The 19,543-nt window shown below is 43.8% G+C and overlaps 1 protein-coding gene and 2 gene segments (V, D, J or C); all 3 read left to right on the forward strand.

Moving 5' to 3' along the window:
* LOC115171600 (uncharacterized) overlaps positions 1 to 19,543 on the forward strand; it is a 332,786-nt gene that overhangs the window by 33,454 nt on the left and 279,789 nt on the right. Inside the window, exons 3-4 of the mRNA XM_029728577.1 lie at positions 709 to 718; positions 6,427 to 6,435. Coding sequence (XP_029584437.1) covers positions 709 to 718; positions 6,427 to 6,435 — 19 coding nt within the window. The remainder of the gene's footprint in view (positions 1 to 708; positions 719 to 6,426; positions 6,436 to 19,543) is intronic.
* Positions 153 to 730, forward strand: LOC115171611 (Ig heavy chain V region 5A-like). The segment is given in 2 exon segments: positions 153 to 309; positions 426 to 730. Coding segments are annotated over 2 exon segments (351 nt in total).
* Positions 13,535 to 14,481, forward strand: LOC115171607 (Ig heavy chain V region 914-like). The segment is given in 2 exon segments: positions 13,535 to 13,670; positions 13,827 to 14,481. Coding segments are annotated over 2 exon segments (387 nt in total).

Below are 19,543 nucleotides of genomic sequence, written 5' to 3' on the forward strand. Positions count from 1 at the left end.
CATGTTGTGATGCTAAAATATTGTCAAAAGGTTTTGCTCATAGTGCTTATTATGCACCAGTATCAGTCCAGCTGTTTACAGGGACAATATAATTGAGTATTACAATCTGGCATAGTTATCAAAGAAAAGGGTTACTGTTATTCCCATTCCTTCCATACCTGTCTCTTTTCCCTATGCAAATTGTACCATGCTCTTTTTCTATTTCTCTCCACCTTATATAAACAGTCTCTGTGTGTGTCCCTCAGTCCTGAACAACACAAACCATGTTCCCTGCATCTCTGCTGCTGCTGTTGCTGGCAGCTGCCTCCTGTGAGTCTCTGGATTTGGGTCGGACAGACAAAACAATTAGTGATGGCTTTAGTTTTGTTAAAATGTAAAAATTATTATATTTGTAGTAACTTTAAATGTAAATGCTTTGTCCACAGGTGTTAAGTGTGAAGAACTCACTCAGCCAGCCTCTATGACTGTCCAGCCAGGTCAACCACTGACCATCTCCTGTAAGGTCTCATATTCTGTAGGTAGCTATTACACAGCTTGGATTCGACAGCCTGCAGGGAAAACACTGGAGTGGATTGGAATGAAATATACTGGAGGAACACACCACAAAGACTCCCTGAAAAATAAGTTCAGCCTCACAGTAGACTCCTCCAGCAATACTGTGACTTTAACAGGGCAGAACCTGCAGGCTGAAGACACAGCTGTGTATTATTGTGCCAGAGACTCACAGTGATACAAACCAGGGCCAGACATGTACAAAAACTCACTCATCCCTTAAACAGTTGGAGTGACATGTATCTACCAGGATGGGGGGATATTAACCTTCTTAATAAATAGTGGCCAAACCCCACACCTATGGAATGATGAATTTCGTTTATACTAGATGGGTATCTTTGACAGGATATCAAAGAATGGGCTTAGACATAAAATATACTGTATCTTTGCTCAGGGTTGGGGAGTAACTGATTACATGTAAACTATGCTCAATATATATCTCCAACCTTTTCCATAATATAACCACAAGTTTCAACCTCACAAGTTTCAAACTGTGGACCCTCTCATTAAGACAATATGATGAGCTTCACTATCCCCACCTCTAGAGTAGGACCCCTTGCCTCTTCATCTCTCTACGTCAATGCAAACCCTCCCTCTGGTTCTTTCCCTACTAAAACAGTGTCTGTCTGTCTGCCCTTAGAGGCCCTCTGAGTCCTGGCGAGTAAAGAGCAGCTCCAACCAGTTCAGCTTCAACACAAACCATGGTCCCTGCATCTCTGCTGCTGCTGCTGCTGCTGGCAGCTGTATCCTGTGAGTCTCTCTAGATTTGACAGGAAAGACAAAATAATTAAAGATGATGACTACAGTTTTGTTATGACTATAACATGATTCTATTTATATTGAGCAACATTTTAAATGCTTTGTCCACTGTGAAGAACTCACTCAGCCAGCATCTCTGACTGTCCAGCCAGGTCAACTACTGATCATCTCCTGTAAGGTCTCTTATTCTGTTACTAGCTATAATTTTTTTAATATATATTTTTTTACATATATAGTATATATGTTATTGCTTAAATCTCCATGAAATTAAAGAAAGAAAGTCACACACATACTGTATATGCTCCCAAACAATTTAATGGGTAACCATAATAACCAACGTTTCAGCAATTCAGTGCCTTTTTCAGGGTGGTTAATTAAATCTCCACCTGTTGTGCTTGATGATATGTTTTGTAACACAGAGAAGTATGTAAATAAATTCCTCTCATTTGCATAGAAATAATCTTGCAATCATTTCCTGTTTATCAAGCATTCTATGAATTTACTTGAACCCACACTTTGTTTTAATTTTCATATTCCAATAACACTGTTGCATTGGGACGATATTGGCAAAATATTTTTGGTCATTGTATCAAATAACATTATCTGCCAATATACTGAAGTGTATTTTACAACAACAATACATTGGAGTATTAAAACTGATAGAAGTTTTCACAATTTTCACTGACATTCTAAGATCTTTCAGATTTCCCTCCTCACCATATGCAAATAGAACCATGCCTCTCTCTTCCTCCCTTTATCTACCTCCCCCTTATTGTTAGGGTTTATATAAACAGTCCTTCTGAGTCCTGGAGAGTATAGAGGATCAGCTCCCATCAGTCCTGAACAACACAAACCATGTTCCCTCCATCTCTGCTGCTGCTGCTGGCAGCTGCCTCCTGTGAGTGTCTATGGGGGGACAAACACAATAATGAAAACGGCATCAGACTTAAATGTAATTGAAAGATCATGTTATCTGGAGGTTTAATAATGTTCATTCTTTCCTTTCAACAGGTGTTCAGAGTTATGAACTCACTCAGCCAGCCTCTATGACTGTCCAGCCAGGTCAACCACTGACCATCTCCTGTAAGGTCTCATATTCAGTTACTAGCTTGCATACAGCTTGGATTCGACAGCCTGCAAGGAAAACACTGGAGTGGATTGGATATATTAGTAGTGGTGGAAGCACAGCTTATAAAGATTCACTGAAAAACAAGTTCAGCATCACCAGAGACACTTCCAGCAACAAATTGTTTTTAAAAGGACAGAGTCTGCAGACTGAAGACACAGCTGTGTATTATTGTGCTCGGTGGCCACAGTGATACAAACCAACAGCAGACCTGTACTAAAACTCACTCCTCCCTTGTACAGTTGAAGTTAGAAGTATATAAATATCAAACATCCTATGATATAATGATTACAACATACCAGTGGAGTCTGCTGAGGGGAGGATGGCTCATAATAATTGTCTGTAACGGAGCGAATGGGAATGGCATCAAACACATGCAAACCATGTGTTTGGTGTATTTGATACCATTCCACTAATTCCGCTCCAGCCATTACCATGAGCCCGTCCTCCCCAATTAAGGTGCCACCAGTTGTGTTGTGACATGGTAGGGGGGTATACAGAAGACAAAAGTCCATATTAAAAGACCAAGTCCATATTATGGAGAGAACAAAGAAGCGAGAAGACAAATGACGGTCCATCTTTACTTTAAGACATGAAGGTCAGTCAGAGCGGAACATTTCAAGAACTTTGAAAGTTTCTTCAAGTGCAGTCGCAAAAACCATCAAGTGCTATGATGAAACTGGATCTCATGACCACCACATGAATGGAAGACCCAGAGTTACTTCCTTAAGCAGCCGGTGGAGATACTGTGAGACACTGCCAAATCCTTCCTTTTGGAGGGTGTTTTCCCTTGTCTGACACTGGTTACAGCGTGTTAGTACAAGGCGTGGAGATGGGTTGCATGGAAATTCCTTTGTATAACGTGAAACTCGAGTCTGATCTTATTTCTGGTTTCATTTTCATTGGAGTTGTTATGTTCTGTTAATTACTGATGTCCCCTTTAAAAATGGAGCACCCTTGGTCATGCGCAGTGTTGTTCTATGTTGTTCTGGTACTAACTCGTTTTAGTAAATGTGAAGCTCCAGTTAATTTCCTTGTATTCTGAGTCTTTCTTATTATATAAATAAGTAATAAGAGCTAAGACACTACTATTATCCAGACTGCCATGTACAAGAGAAATACAAAGGAGTGTGGATGCAGTGGACATTTTCCATACCTCTCAGCTCGAGGCACTACCTGTCACAAGCACAGTTATCAAACGGGAGACAAGGAAAGATGTGACCTTGTCAAAAGTATACACCTACACCATGTCAGGATGGCCAGCTACAGGCAGAAAGGAGCTGACTCCATATTTCCAGCGGAGAAACGAAATTACAACGTACCAAGAATGTTTGATGTGGGGAATGAGAGTCATGATACCCCAGAAATGCCAACATCAGGTTTTTCAGCAACTACATGTTGGAATTGTCAAAATGAAGCTGCTCTCAAGGAGCCACTTCTGGTGGCCGGGTCTGGATCAACATCGGCCGGGTCTGGATCAAAATCATGGCGAAGAACTGTAGCGGATGTTTGGAAACCCTTCACATGCCTGCTCCTGTCCCAGTCCACCCATGGGAATGGCTCACAGAGCCATGGCAGAGAATTCATGTGGACTATGCTGGTCCCTTTGAAAAGCACATGTTTCTGGTTATAGTTGATGCCCATTCCAAATGGCCAGAGGTGTGTTTTGCACTGACTCCTCCACCTCAGTTCAGACGATAGAGTGTCTCAGAACAACATCTGCAGCTGGTAAGTGACAACGTGCATGGCTTTTGTAAGTGACGAGTTTACAAGATTCACGTCAGTAAATGGAATCAAACACTCAACCTCAGCTCCATACCACCCTGCCACCAGTGGGCTGGCAGAACGCTTTGTGCAAACCCTAAAGCAGGGACTCCGTGCAGAAAAACGAGACGAAGGGACTTTGCAAACAATACAGGCCAAGTTCCTGGCCTCCTATCGAAACACCCCACATGCCACGACAAAGGAAAGCCCAGCTCCACTGATGTTCGGGTGGCCTCTCCGCACACAGCTGGACATCATGAAGCCAAACAGGCGTAATGAAGTGCTGAACAAACAAGCCAAGATGCTCTCCGGTGGCCCGGGAGCACCATTTCCAAACAGGACAGGAAGTGATGGTGCGAGACTACAGAAGGGGAGGGAAATGGACAGAGGGACCGTGCATACACAAACGGGACCCAGAACCTACCAGGTTCATGTGAGCCCAGACATAATGTGGCGGCGTCACATTAACCAAATGCATTCCACGGAAAACTGCACAACAATCGAGAGAGAACAGGCACAGAGAGCTCCTGAGAGTGACATAAAGGGAACTGTAGAGGACGGTGGGGCAGTAAAGAGACCCCAGGCTGAAAAAAGGGAACGTGTTGATGAAGGTGCTGCTATAGCAGAAGCTATATATGGAGCAAGCACACACTGAGGATGTTCAGGAGCCTCCAGACTATCCAAGGCGCTACCCAGAACAAAGGCACCGTCCACCAGACAGACTGGATTTATAAACAAACACAAACAAAAACTAACCGTTCAAGTTCAAATCAAATGATGCATAATAACTACAACACTTTCTGGGCAATGTTTCAGTTGTGGTTTGGTAAAAGTAATCTGATTGTATAAGAGAAGGAATGTTATGTTCTGTTAATTACTGATGTCCCCTTTAAGAATGGAGCACCCTTGGTCATGCACAGTGTTGCTCTATGTTGTTCTGGTACTAACTCATTTTAGTAAATGTGAAGCTCCAGTTCATTTCCTTGTATTCTGAGTCTTTCTTATTATATAATTTAGTAATAAGAGCTAAGACACAACAGGTGTGACGCCTAGCCTACCGGTGAAGGGGGTCTCATTCATTTTGGAAAACGATTTGGCTGGAGGGAAGGTTGTGCCAAATCCTGTCATTTGTAAGGAACCCAGATTAGAGGAACTTGATGGGTTATGAGAAAAGTACGCTAGAGTGTTCGCAGCGTGTGACGTTATACGTCTAAGAAAGTCTAGTGTTGAGGAGGATGGTTGATCTGTTCGAGACGTTGAGAGAGTTGACCTCTCCTTAGAAAATCCCAGTAGGACCACTGAAGGAAGAGAGGGTCCCTATAGTTTATACTTCATGTCTAGGAAGCAGTTGATTGCGGAACAGAGTAAAGATGTTTCAATCTCCCCTCTTTTTGCTGAGATACATCCAGAGGAGAATTTGATGAAGTTCGTGTGGGTTTCTTTGACGAGATGGTGTTCTATGAGGAAATGGCGTTCTCACGCCACTTCTGGGCAGGGTGATTGGCCCAGTGTGTCTCAGATTGTTGTTCCAGTTACGCTTCGACAAGTGATACTGAGGTTGGCTCATGATGGTAGTATGGCAGGACATCCTGCAGTCAACAAGAAGTATGACCATATCCTGCTTAACGTCTTCTGGTCTAAAAAATTATGTTGTGTCTTACAATAAATCCTTTGCCAAAGGATGGGTAAACCGATGGAAGCTGTGCCGATTAACCCTTTGCAACCTATTCCGGCTTTTGACAAACCTTTCAGCAGGGTTCTGGTAAACTGACATATGGAAATGTTTTAAAATGGTCATACTATGGATCATTTAGCTATTTGATTTTGAATTTTAGGACCCCTTTAGGTATTAAATAATATATATTTTTTTAAATTACTTGATAAAATATTTAATTTCGCCTTTACTACTATAGCCCAGAGGAACACATTGAATAACACATTCCTAAATTGCAAAAAAAGACAGTCAAACAATAAATCATAAGAAACAAGGTTTTGAAATGTCTGTCCTGTATCTAGGAGATATAAGATAGCCGAGGAAATATATATACAGTGCATTCGGAAAGTATTCAGACTCCTTCAATTTTTACACATTTTGTTAGGTTACAGCCTTATTCTAAAATGTATCAAAAAAAGAATAATCCTCATCAATCTAGACACAATACCCCATAATGACAAAGTAAAAAATGGTTTTTCAAATTCTTTGCAAAAGTATTGAAAATAAGAAAAATAACTACCTTATTTACATAAGTATTCAGACCTTTTACTATGAGACTCCAAATTGAGCTCAGGTGCCTCCTGTTTCCATTGATCAGCCTTGAGATGTTTCTACAACTTGATAGGAATCCACCTGTGTTGAATTCAATTGATTAGACATGAATTGGAAAGGCACACACCTGTCTATATCAGGTCCCACAGTTGACAGTGCATGTCAGAGCAAAAACCAAGCCATGAGGTTGAAGAAATTGTCCGTAGAGCTCTGAGACAGGATTGTGTCGTGGCACAGATCTGAGGAAGGGTACCAACACATTTCTGCAGCATTGAAGGTCCCCAAGAACACATTAGCCTCCATGATTCTTAAATGTAAGACGTTTGGAACCACCAAGCGCTCAGGACCTCAGACTGGGCCGAATTTTAACCTTCCAACAGGACAATGACCCTAAGCACACAGCCAAGACAACGCAGGACTGGCTTCGGGACAAGTCTCTGCCAGAGCCCGGACTTGAACCCAATCAAACATCTCTGGAGAGACCTGAAAAAAGCTGTGCAGAGACACTCCACATCCAACTTGACAGAACTTGAGAGGATCTGCAGAAACTCCCTAAATACAGGGGTGCCAAGCTTGAAGTGTCATACCCTAGAAGACTCGAGGCTGTAATCACTGCCAAAGGTGCTTCAACAAAGTACTGAGTAAAGGGTCTGAATACTTATGGAAAATGTAATATTTCCGTTCATATTTTTTTTAAACATTTGCAAAAATGTCTAAAAACTGTTTTTTGCTTTGACATTATGAGGTTTTGTGTGTAGACTGATGAGGAGTTAAGGCTGTAACGTAACAAAATGTGGAAAAGGTGTAGGGGTCTGAATACTTTCCGAATGCACTATATATTGTTTTTACACATACTGTACACCCCTTTTTGGGTAGTTACAAAACTACCTTCATACTTCCATACATTTATTTTAAACGGTAGCGGTTACCTTCAGACGAGTCCCATGACACTTGTGGGGGTCGTAGAGCAAAACGAACACCATCGTGTTCGTGAGAGTCCCCCCTTTCCATAGAGTGGTCATAACCATTCAGACACTACAGACGTCTTTGTGAAAAGACCAACTGTCGGGATGTCTCATGATCTGACCGCAGATGTGAAAGTGAGGCATCGGCGGATGTGGCAGATTGAGAAACGTCCAATGCAAAAAGATATCTCTAAGGTGAATTCAACCATGTTATAATATACTGTATAATAGTTTACAAAACAGTTACAAATATTCAAAAATATTTGAAGAAATAATATAAATGTGTATTATCACCTATCACAACCATCTGAATGTGTTGCTATCCTCATTTAGCTGGTGTGTGGTACTGGTGGGAGGTTTTTGTCATGGTGCATATCACTGTGACTATACAGTTACGCTTGGGGTCTATTGGAGGGTCACAGTGATATTATGTCATACTAAACCCCTTTGCTCCTGTATGGACACATCAACACTGAACAGGTCAAATAAACACCTCCCAGGACAATGGTACCAATGTAACCCTAATGAAACATCACCATAAACATGATTTTGGCCATAGCCATGATATTGGGTTTTATACTGCAACATAAATCCATACATTTGCAAACAACTGTCACAAACTGACAATAGTACAAACACTGAGGGGGGGTTGGTACAAAATGCTATATATTTCATAGTTTAGCTGGAATTATATTTTCGTATCTTATGTATTTGACTGTGACTAGCTATCTTAAAATTAATGCATTTACTGTAAGTCACTCTGGATAAGAGCGACTGCTAAATGACCAAAATGTCTGATGTAAATGTTCTACATACAGATCTCATATTACTGTATGTAATAATTTTTTATACGTTATTTTAAATATTAATGTCAGAAATGTATAATTTGAACAGTTCTTTATTAAAAATGTAGTTATTTGTTACATTTGATTATGTAGGAAAAAGGAAACCGCACACTGCTCTTGATAGTATCACTGATATTTAATAAGCTTACGTATCGGCCTCACGGCCTTCGTCAGAGCTTTTGACGAGAAAAAGCTCTGACGAAGGCCGTGAGGCCGATACGTAAGCTTATTAAATATCAGTGATACTATCAAGAGCAGTGTGCGGTTTCCTTTTTACTTCATCTTGTTCAACTGTTACCATGCACCTGCAAAAAGATTGCTCAGATGTGCGAGTGCCTTTTGAATTTTGTATTACATTTGATTGTGTAAAAACTAGCAGTACTACTTATTTCCATTCTTGACAAAAGGTTGGGAAGTAGTATGGATATACTGATCACATTTTTTGCATATGGGGAGGAACGGGAGAAGAGCTGTCAGACTTTATGGCATTACTCAATGACATTGACACTAATCTAAAATGCACTATTGAATGTGACACTAAACGTGTTCATTACCTCGATATGTGGATTGAGAAATCAAACGGAACCCTGTTTACAACTCTGTACAGAAAAGAAACAGAAAGAAATACTCTATTACGGGGAAGTTTCCACCCTGAGCCATTAAAAAGAGGCCTTCCAAGACAGTTTTTCAGTTTGCGTCGTATATGCCACTCCAGAGAGGACTAACGTTATCTAGAAAATGCAGCGGAGATGCGCAATGGGTTTCTAAAAGTCTACTCTCCACAATGTGTGGATGAAGTTCTTAATTTGGCATTAGGGAAATCATGCGATTAACTGCTACAAAAATATCCATTAGAGCGAAACAACACTGTGTAATGTTCACCACCACATATACTTTGAACTCGCACATTTTAATGACCAAAAACATTACTTGCAATGATGCCCATGTATGTTATGTTGTAAATGTGAACATGAACTGCCACCACTTCAGCCTACAATGACGTTTTTTCTTGCACTGCACCCAATGATTTATGAAAACGTACTTGATAGGTTGAGGTCCTCATTGTAGTTTTACAGACCTATTCTAATAGTGTACATAAAACGTATTAAACACTTATGAAATGCACATTGTTATTTTTGGTAACACATGTTTATTTTACCTCGAATCCAACCCCATTCGATGCATTGAATGGATGTGGGTAGAACAATGTCTACACAAGGGTGCTAATTAAAAACACTCACAAAAGCTCCAACGAAGGCCTTGAGGCAGATATGTACAACTTAATAAAGAGCAGTGATACTACTTTAGCAAGAGCAGTGTGGGGGTTTCTTATTTTTTTCCACAGTAATTTATAAAAAAAGGTAGTTATGTCTTATTTGACTGTGTAAAAACTAGCAGTACTACTTATTTCTCTGAGAGTTAGACAGATAATTAGCGTTTTGCAAAAGAACACCATTATTTGTCTTTCTGAAATGAAACCATCAAGTGCTAGATTTGCAACAAAAACATGTCTGTCATTGAACAACACACAATCTCTTCATATTTTCTTTAAACAATAAACGCCAATTTACCAACATTTCTGAAAATGGATATAGAGTTTTGGAATATGCTTTTAGATACCTGATGAAAGTCCTTAATGAAATGTAAACTAAAATCAGTGATGGACCAAGGATAGATCCTTGAGAAACCCCCAAAATGTAATTATTATGTGCAGATTCAGAGCTGTTCAGTGATGACTATAACAATATTAGTGAAAATACACTGTACTGTAAAGAAAATGACAGTACAAAGTTGACATTTTATATTTCATTTTTACTGTTCATAATGCAAGTTAACCCAGTTTATAAAAGTCTTATCCTTTTATACCAGCTCTATACGCAAAAGAGCCTAACACACCACCCCTCTCTGTATAAAACGTGGACTGTTTGTCTCATAGTCAGTTTGAGTAGAGAAGAGCAGCTCCCACCAGTTCAGCTTCAGCACAAACCATGTTCCCTGCATCTCTGCCTCCTGTAAGTCTCTCAGGATTTGGGGGAAGGAATGGATTGAGGCTCAAGAAAATATATTGAGAAAATATTATTTTAACAATAGCCTTAACAGTCATACTTAGCTATCCTGTATAGCATATGACTAATTGTGTTTTTCCCCATAGATGTGTACTGTGGTGGTATTGAACTCAGCCAGCCAAGTGTAATCGTTGTAAAGCCTGGAGAGTCTCCAAGCATCATGTAACGCCCTGGCCATAGAGAGGGGTTTTTGTTCTTTATTTTGGTTAGGCCAGGGTGTTACATTGGGTGGGCGTTCTATGTTCATTTTTCTATGTTTTTGTATTTCTTTGTTTTGGGCCGTGTGTGGCTCCCAATCAGGCACAGCTGTAGTTCGTTGTTGCTGATTGGGAGTCACACATAAGTAGCCTGTTTTTCCTTTGGGTTTTTGTGGGTGATTGTATTCTGTTAGTGTGTTTTCCTGACAGAACTGTTTCTGGTCGTTTTTGTTTCGTTTTGTATTGTGTTCGTTCAGTCAATTAAAATTCTGATGATGAACACATCCTCCGCTGCACCTTGGTTTCATTACGACGACACACCTTACAGAATCACCCACCAGAAAAGGACCAAGCAGCAGAGGAAGGAGCAGCACCAGGAGAAGAGCGTTCAGGACTCGTGTACATGGGAGGAGATACTGGTCGGTAAAGGACCATGGGCTCAAGCTGGGGAGTATCGCCGCCCGCAGTGGGAGATCGAGGCAGCGAGAGCGGAGAGCCGCTGGTATGAGGCAAGGGAACGCAACAGGCACGAGAGGCAGCCTCCCAAAAAATTTGGGGGGGGCACACGGGGAGTGTGGCAGAGTCAGGTTGGAGACCTGAGCCAACTCCCCGTGCTTACAGGAGGCAGCGTAGTACTGGTCAGACACCGTGTTATGCGGTAAAGCGCACGGTGTCCCCAGTACGCGTTGATAGCCTGGAGCGCTACATGCCAGCCCCCCGCAAGTGCCATGCGAGAGTGGGCATCGAGCCAGGTCGGAGTGTTCCAGCTCAGCGCATCTGGTCTCCGGTGCGCCATTTCGGTCCAGGCTATCATGCGCCGGCTCTGCGCACTGTGTCTCCAGGGCGCTGGGAGGGCTCAGTTCGCCCAGTGCCTGCTCTCCGCCCGTGCCGGGCCAAAGTGGGCATTCAGCCTGGAGTAAGGGTGTCAAGGCTAAGGACCAGAACTCCAGTGCTCCCCCACAGCCCAGTTTATCCTGTGCCTCCTCCTCGGACCAGTTCTCCAGTGGGTCTCTCCAGCCTGGTCTATCCTGTGCCTCCTCCCAGGACCAGGCCTCCAGTGGGTCTCCCCAGCCTGGTCTATCCTGTGCCTCCTCCCAGGACCAGGCCTCCAGTGGGTTTCCCCAGCCTGGTGAGTCCAGTGCCTGCGCCCAGAGCCAGGCCTCCTTCATGTCTCCCCAGCCTGGTGAGTCCTGGGCCAGAGCCGCCAGAGCCGCCCGCCAGTCTGGAGACGCCAGAGCCGCCCGCCAGTCCGGAGCCGCCAGAGCCGCCCGCCTGTCCGGAGCCGCCAGAGCCGCCCACCTGTCCAGAGCCGCCAGAGCTGCCCGCCTGTCCGGAGCCGCCAGAGCCGCCCGCCAGCCTGGTGAGTCCTGTGCCTGCGCCCAGGGCCAGGCCTCCTTCATGTCTCCCCAGCCTCGTGAGTCCTGTGCCTGTGCCCAGGGCCAGGCCTCCTTCATGTCTCCCCAGCCTGGTGAATCCTGGGCCAGAGCCGCCTGAGCCGCCTGCCAGCCCGGAGCCGTCGGAGCCGCCCGCTAGCCCGGAGCCGCCGGAGCCGCCAGGGTTGCCCGCCAGCCGGGCGCAGCCAGGGACGCCCGCCAACCGGGCGGAACCAGAATTGCCCGCCAGCTGGGCGCAGCCAGGGTCGCCCACCAGTCCTTCGGCACGGCCAGGGGCGACACCTAAGTGGGCGACGCCGAGGGTGGAGCGGAGACCACGTCCCGCACCTGAGCCGCCGCCGTAGGAAGGCCCACCCTCCCCTTCTTAGTCAGGTTTTACGGCCGGAGTCCGCACCTTTGGGGGGGTACTGTAACGCCCTGGCCATAGAGAGGGGTTTTTGTTCTTTATTCTGGTTAGGCCAGGGTGTTACATTGGGTGGGTATTCTATGTTCATTTTTCTATGTTTTTGTATTTCTTTTTTTTGGGCCATGTGTGGCTTCCAATCAGGCACTGCTGTAGTTCGTTGTTGCTGATTGGGAGTCACACATAAGTAGCCTGTCTTTCCTTTGGGTTTTTGTGGGTGATTGTATTCTGTTAGTGTGTTTTCATGACAGAACTGTTTCTGGTCGTTTTTGTTTAGTTTTGTATTGTGTTCGTTCAGTCAATTAAAATTCTGATGATGAACACATCCTCCGCTGCACCTTGGTTTCATTACGACGACACACCTTACACATCACCTCTAAGGTCTCTGGGTATTCTGTTAGTGATAGCAGCATAAACTTTGCCACAGGTTGGGTTCGAAAGCCTGCAGGGAACGCAATGGAGTGGATTTCCCATATATTGGATAATGGAGATCTACAAAAATGATGCACTGAAAAACAAGTTCAGCATTTCAAGAGATCCCTCCAGCAACTCTGTGTCTTTAAAAGGGCAGAGCCTGCAACCAGAAGACACAGCTGTGTATTACTGTGTTCGCTACCCTCCACAGTGATACAAACCAATACCAGACCTGAACAAATACCCAGATACCCATGGAAGAATGATGCAAACACAACATAATATAAATGTATCTCCACACCAAAATATCAACATATTAAGACTAATGCTCAGTCTCAAAAATTGTCAAATTATAATTTAATAAGTTAACCTTACCAAAAGCGTTAAAACCATACATCATTAAAAGCTTTTCAGACATTTAAACTCCAAGTAAAAATGCATAACTTTTGTCCCCGTGTTGCTGGTCTTCAACACACAATACTAAGCCATTATATGTAGTCAACACACAATACTAAAGCCATTATATGTAGTCAACACATCATACTAAAGCCATTATATATATATAGTCAACACACAATACTAAGCCATTATATGTAGTCAACACACAATACTAAAGCCATTATAGTCAACACGTCTCATAAGTAAAATCTAAACTACAGAGAGAAGAAAGAAGGACAGGGAGGAGAGAGAATAAAGGAATAGAGCAGAAGATCTCCCCTGTCAGGATATTTAAACCTCTAGAGGGCGGTCTATGCAAAGTCTCCCTCCCCTTCATCCCTTTATAATCAGACACTCAGCCCTGGCCTTCTCATTATAGCCAGTGTGGATTGATTAGGTAGCAAGCACTGCATATAACCTGACTATCACTGAACAATGAGGACTGTCTGGAGTTTAGTACTAATGGTGGTGTTTGTAAAAAGTAAGTTACAATATTCTGTGTTCACTAGAATGAATGTTCCATCATTTTCAGTAATTTTTCAGAAGTAATTTGCTACAAATAGGTATATAGACATGTTTTAAGACATCACTGTATGAATGTTTGCATTCTGAAGTTTTGGGTATTTCCTTTCCACAGGTGTTCAGGGTCAGACACTAACTGAGTCTGGACAAGTGGTTAAAAAGCCTCAGGAATCCCACAAACTGACCTGCACATATAACGGGTTTGGTGGAAACATTTATGCAGCTTGGATCAGACAGGCTCCTGGGAAAGGACTGGAGTGGGTGTCTTATATTAGCAGTGATGGTGGCAGCACTTACTACCCCCAGTCTGTTCAGGGTCGGTTCACCATCTCCAGAGACAACAGCAAGCAGCAGGTGTATCTCCAGATGAACAGCTTGAAGACTGAAGACTCTGCTGTGTATTATTGTGCCAGAGACACAGTGACACAGGAGGCTGCAGCACCCTACAAAAACTGATCAATACTGATCTCACTGTGAGTCTGTGAGATCATTCTGATCTCCGTTAACCTATCGCCCCTCTGTTAGTCCTATGGCCCCATAAACACTATAGGAAAGAATAGACACATCATACTCTAAATTATAAACATAATTACTCGTAAAGCAAAAAATATACCTGTCTTCTTTTGTAAGATAACTGTATGAATAACTTCACAGCCATTCAAAGGCAGATGACAACAGCAAATAATCCCAAACATATGCAGTCATTCAGTGAAATGTATAAAGGTTAATTAAATAAATAAAAGTAAAGTATCAATCTCATGCAGATGAAATCCATTATGTGGTGTCATGACTGTCCTGATCAGGTCAGGGTACAGGAGACCACAACCCTACAGATTATCTCCCAAACCCCCAACAGAGGAGGAGAGATCTAGGGGTCTGAAGATGTGGGGGTTTTATGACCCCTCACGCCCATGATAAACCTTAGGCCACAGAGAAATTCCTTTGTCCTCACTATGGAGAACTGGCCTCAGAACATTAAACATGCAATAAAGGGACTTTGGAACAATGGTTTCTGTCAGCCACAATGGTGGTCATGACGAGAGATGGAATATGAAAATGTACACTGCTCCAAAAACTAAAGGGAACACTTAAACATCACAATGTAACTCCAAGTAAATCACAATTCTGTGAAATCAAACTGTCCACTTAGGAAGCAACACTGATTGACAATAAATTTCACATGCTGTTGTGCAAATGGAATAGACAACAGGTGGAAATTATAGGCAATTAGCAAGACACCCCCAATAAAGGAGTGGTTCTGCAGGTGGTGACCACAGACCACTTCTCAGTTCCTATGCTTCCTGGCTGATGTTTTGGTCACTTTTGAATGCTGGCGGTGCTTTCACTCTAGTGGTAGCATGAGACGGAGTCTACAACCCCCACAAGTGGCTCAGGTAGTGCAGCTCATCCAGGATGGCACATCAATGCAAGCTGTGGCAAGAAGGTTTGCTGTGTCTGTCAGCGTAGTGTCCAGAGCATGGAGGCGCTACCAGGAGACAGGCCAGTACATCAGGAGACGTGGAGGAGGCCGTAGGAGGGCAACAACCCAGCAGCAGGACCGCTACCTCCGCCTTTGTGCAAGGAGGAGCAGGAGGAGCACTGCCAGAGCCCTGCAAAATGACCTCCAGCAGGCCACAAATGTGCATGTGTCTGCTCAAACGGTCAGAAACAGACTCCATGAGGGTGGTATGAGGGCCCGACGTCCACAGGTGGGGTTGTGCTTACAGCCCAACACCGTGCGGGACGTTTGGCATTTGCCAGAGAACACCAAGATTGGCAAATTCGCCACTGGTGCCCTGTGCTCTTCACAGATGAAAGCAGGTTCACACTGAGCACATGTGACAGACGTGACAGAGTCTGGAGACGCCGTGGAGAACGTTCTGCTGCCTGCAACATCCTCCAGCATGACCGGTTTGGCGGTGGGTCAGTCATGGTGTGGGGTGGCATTTCTTTGGGGGGCCGCACAGCCCTCCATGTTTTCGCCAGAGGTAGCCTGACTGCCATTAGGTACCGAGATGAGATCCTCAGACCCCTTGTGAGACCATATGCTGGTGTGGTTGGCCCTGGGTTCCTCCTAATGCAAGACAATGCTAGACCTCATGTGGCTGGAGTGTGTCAGCAGTTCCTGCAAGAGGAAGGCATTGATGCTATGGACTGGCCCGCCCGTTCACCAGACCTGAATCCAATTGAGCACATCTGGGACATCATGTCTCACTCCATCCACCAACGCCACGTTGCACCACAGACTGTCCAGGAGTTGGTGGATGCTTTAGTCCAGGTCTGGGAGGAGATCCCTCAGGAGACCATCCGCTACCTCATCAGGAGCATGCCCAGGCGTTGTAGGGAGGTCATACAGGCACGTGGAGGCCACACACACTACTGAGCCTCATTTTGACTTGTTTTAAGGACATTACATCAAAGTTGGATCAGCCTGTAGTGTGGTTTTCCACTTTCATTTTGAGTGTGACTCCAAATCCAGACCTCCATGGGTTGATAAATTGGATTTCCATTGATTATTTTTGTGTGATTTTGTTGTCAGCACATTCAACTATGTAAAGAAAAAAATATTTAATAAGATTATTTCATTCATTCAGATCTAGGATGTGTTATTTTAGTGTTCCCTTTATTTTTTTGAGCAGTATATGTAATTTTTGTATTGTTATTAAAGGTTAAGAGATGATGTTATTATGAAAACATTGTACCTTTAAGAGTTTTCCCAGTATATGCCTGATGTTTATACATTGTACGTTGTGTGGAAAATATCCAAATCAAAGAGAATGTTTTGGTAAGGATGAAATGTGAAGTTAGTGTCTAAAATTGGATTTTAGTCAAATCTAGGCCTTGTCCCTTAACTTGGTACGCCCAGAGAATTGCCCTAAAGGCGGTTACTCCCACTTCTGACCCGAGGGTATAAGACAGGAGAGTGAAGAATTAACATATCAGACTAAGTGACCCCAAGCTGCAGCGAAGGTCTAACAAAGTCAACGAACCCCAAAACGAAACACAAGGTTTAAGACAAAGAAATCTTTTTCTACACGAGCTACGGATGAGTAGCTGTGTCTAAGCGGGTGAATTCAAGTCAAATCACCTAGCCTCCACTCTCCATTGAATCGTGGTATCTACACTGTTCCATTTCTAAACTGTGAACTCTGAGCTACAGAGCTGTCTGTCCTCAGAAGACCCCTTTCAGAGCAAGGGCGAGGGATCAGACCACTAAGACAAGAAGGACACTGACATCGTGAGGACAACCAGAGAGTTGCGCCGGAGAAGTGCGTCATTGAGAAGCCTAAACGACCCACGTGGAGCTTCCCATCTGAGACCTCCAACACGTAATTACATTAATTAAATCGTCGAACATACCTTTCTAGGTTCTTCCAATTAAATGAGACAACTTAAACTTTGCATATTAACCTGGATGAAGCAAACTCTCAGGTAATTCAAGTTTAATACCCAGACAGCCTACCCAGGTAGGACTAATCATTGGCCTTGATTAATTCAATTTGCTTTTGCAAATTCATTCACGCCCAACTTCCACAGTACTGATGGTTCATTAACGTCTATAAATAGATTAAAATCGTCTTTGCAGCTCCCCACGTTCCAAAACCAAATTTTGGAAAATTAGGAAAAACATTTTTCCTTTCAAATGTTCTAATAATGTGCAGGCTATCAGAGGGGGTGGTCCCCACTCGCCCGCTAATTAGTGAACCTCCACCCGTAAATGGATTGATCTCTGACCTCAGCAGCGATAACAACCCTAATTATGCCATTAGTGGAAAAGCAGACAACAATGTTTTCCAAAATCAACCATCGGGCGCAGGCCTCGTAAAGGTTCTCTCCAGTCTAGCTCTGATGTCTTGCCATCCGAGATTGCCATCTGTCCAATACCGCAGTGCACAGCTGAAGCACGAGCAGGTAATGGTAGACATAAAGGGACAGGTAGAGAGAACCGGGAAACCAATGACCAAGGCAGACAAGGGAAAAATTCTGCTAGCTATGGAACTGCGTTCGAAAACTGAACAATTAAATGTAATTGCAAAAACGTATGACGATGAACAAGCACAAGCTCTTCAACAAAATCGTTTTCTACAGGAACAAAATCATATGCTACAGGTACAACTCGATTTAGCCAAAACTAAATACGATGATGTCCACGCCAAACTAGATACATCTGAAGAGTTATCTACAAACAGGAGCGCTCAACTTGACAACATGCATGCTGTTTTGTTGAATGTTACTCAAAATAACATGGTGCTCCTCAAAGCGCTGCAGACCAAAGACGATCAGTTAATGAACACAATGACAAAGTTGGATGATAAATCAGCAGAACTTATTGAAGTTGCTGACCAAATGAATGATGAGAGAACTCAGGTGATGAGGTTGGAAATATTGATTTCTAAGCAAGCAGAGGAAATCTCATCACTGAATCTCTCGCTCCGTACTCGAGACCTCTATCTGCAAACCATGACAGATAAGTTTGAGACCGAAAGGAGCAGGTGTGACACTCACGTGTCCAAAATCAGTACTCTAAGCGCTCAAGTGGACTCTGCAATGCAGTAGAATTCCACCCTTAGGTACCATCTGGAGGAAATCCAGAATGGTCACGCTCTACAGCACGACTTCCCATCCAAGCAACCGGAGCCCTGTACTCACAGGAGTGAAGACAATAGGTTTCAGACCTTGCCTCCCTCATGTGTCCCTCAATCTTCTCCTCTTTGCCCTTCGGCACTGAGTTATATGGCGCCTCTTGGCCAACAACAACAAGGCTTGGCTTCCTCTCTTGGCCTTTCGGCCCCAATCTCTCCACAGGATGAAGCCAACCCTCTCCGCCCGCTTGGCGCGGAATACCTTGACAAACTCGTCAAGAATTTCCCCACCTTTGACCCCGTTCCAGGTCAGCCAAACTATACTGAGACGTTCCTAGCTGACATAGAGGACGCGTTGGATGGCTACCCGAACGCTACGGGTTCTGACAGGGTTTACCTGTTGAAGCGAACGTCAAATAGACATGTGACAAGGTTCATTCGTCTACAACAGCAACACGTGCTAAATGACTACACTAAACTTGCCACAGCTTTGAAATTAGAATTCAGTGGTTCTGCGACTCGCAAACACGATAGCTCACTGGCTAACACCGTCAAACAAGCTCGGAACGAACACCCACAAGCTGACTATCATAGGCTTCGTTCAGCTTACTTTGGCCTACTCACAGAAACAGGAATGGAAGAGCTTTTACCATTCAAACAAATGTTTCTGTCGAACATGTATCCCACCTTCATTACCTACTTGGGCCCTGCCGCCAACGTTGGCTTGCCTATCTTACAACTCAGAGAGCTTGCAAGCACAGCTTTTGAGGCATCAAAGGTTCACAACGCTAAGAGCCCTGACCACTCGGTTTTGAAGTTTAACCAGGAGCACTCACTCCAGTTAGAGGGTGCATTATCAGGTATTGGAGTGTCGAGAGATGACGCACAACAACAGTTTCTACCACGAAACCATGATTCCAATAACCTCCGCGGTCGAAATAACTGTAAAGTACGTAGCCATCAACATGACTACCGCTACAATCGACCCGTTCGCTACGTTCCTGCACCCTACCCACAAAAAGTGTCAGAGCACAAGGGTAACAAAGGGTTGAAGGACGACCAAAACGTAGACCAATGTTCTCCAGAAGTCCCACTACGGGAAGAACTTAAGCGAGAACAATTTGAGAAAAGGGTAAAAGATAAGTCACAAGGACTAGACAGGGAATTACCGGACACCAGGTCCGCAGGAATTAAAACCCATAGCAAGGACGTTAAAGTTCAAATTTCTCCCGCTCTCATTCAAGACCCT

The sequence above is a fragment of the Salmo trutta genome, chromosome 32 (assembly GCF_901001165.1).
Source record: "Salmo trutta chromosome 32, fSalTru1.1, whole genome shotgun sequence".
Lineage (NCBI taxonomy): Eukaryota > Metazoa > Chordata > Actinopteri > Salmoniformes > Salmonidae > Salmo > Salmo trutta.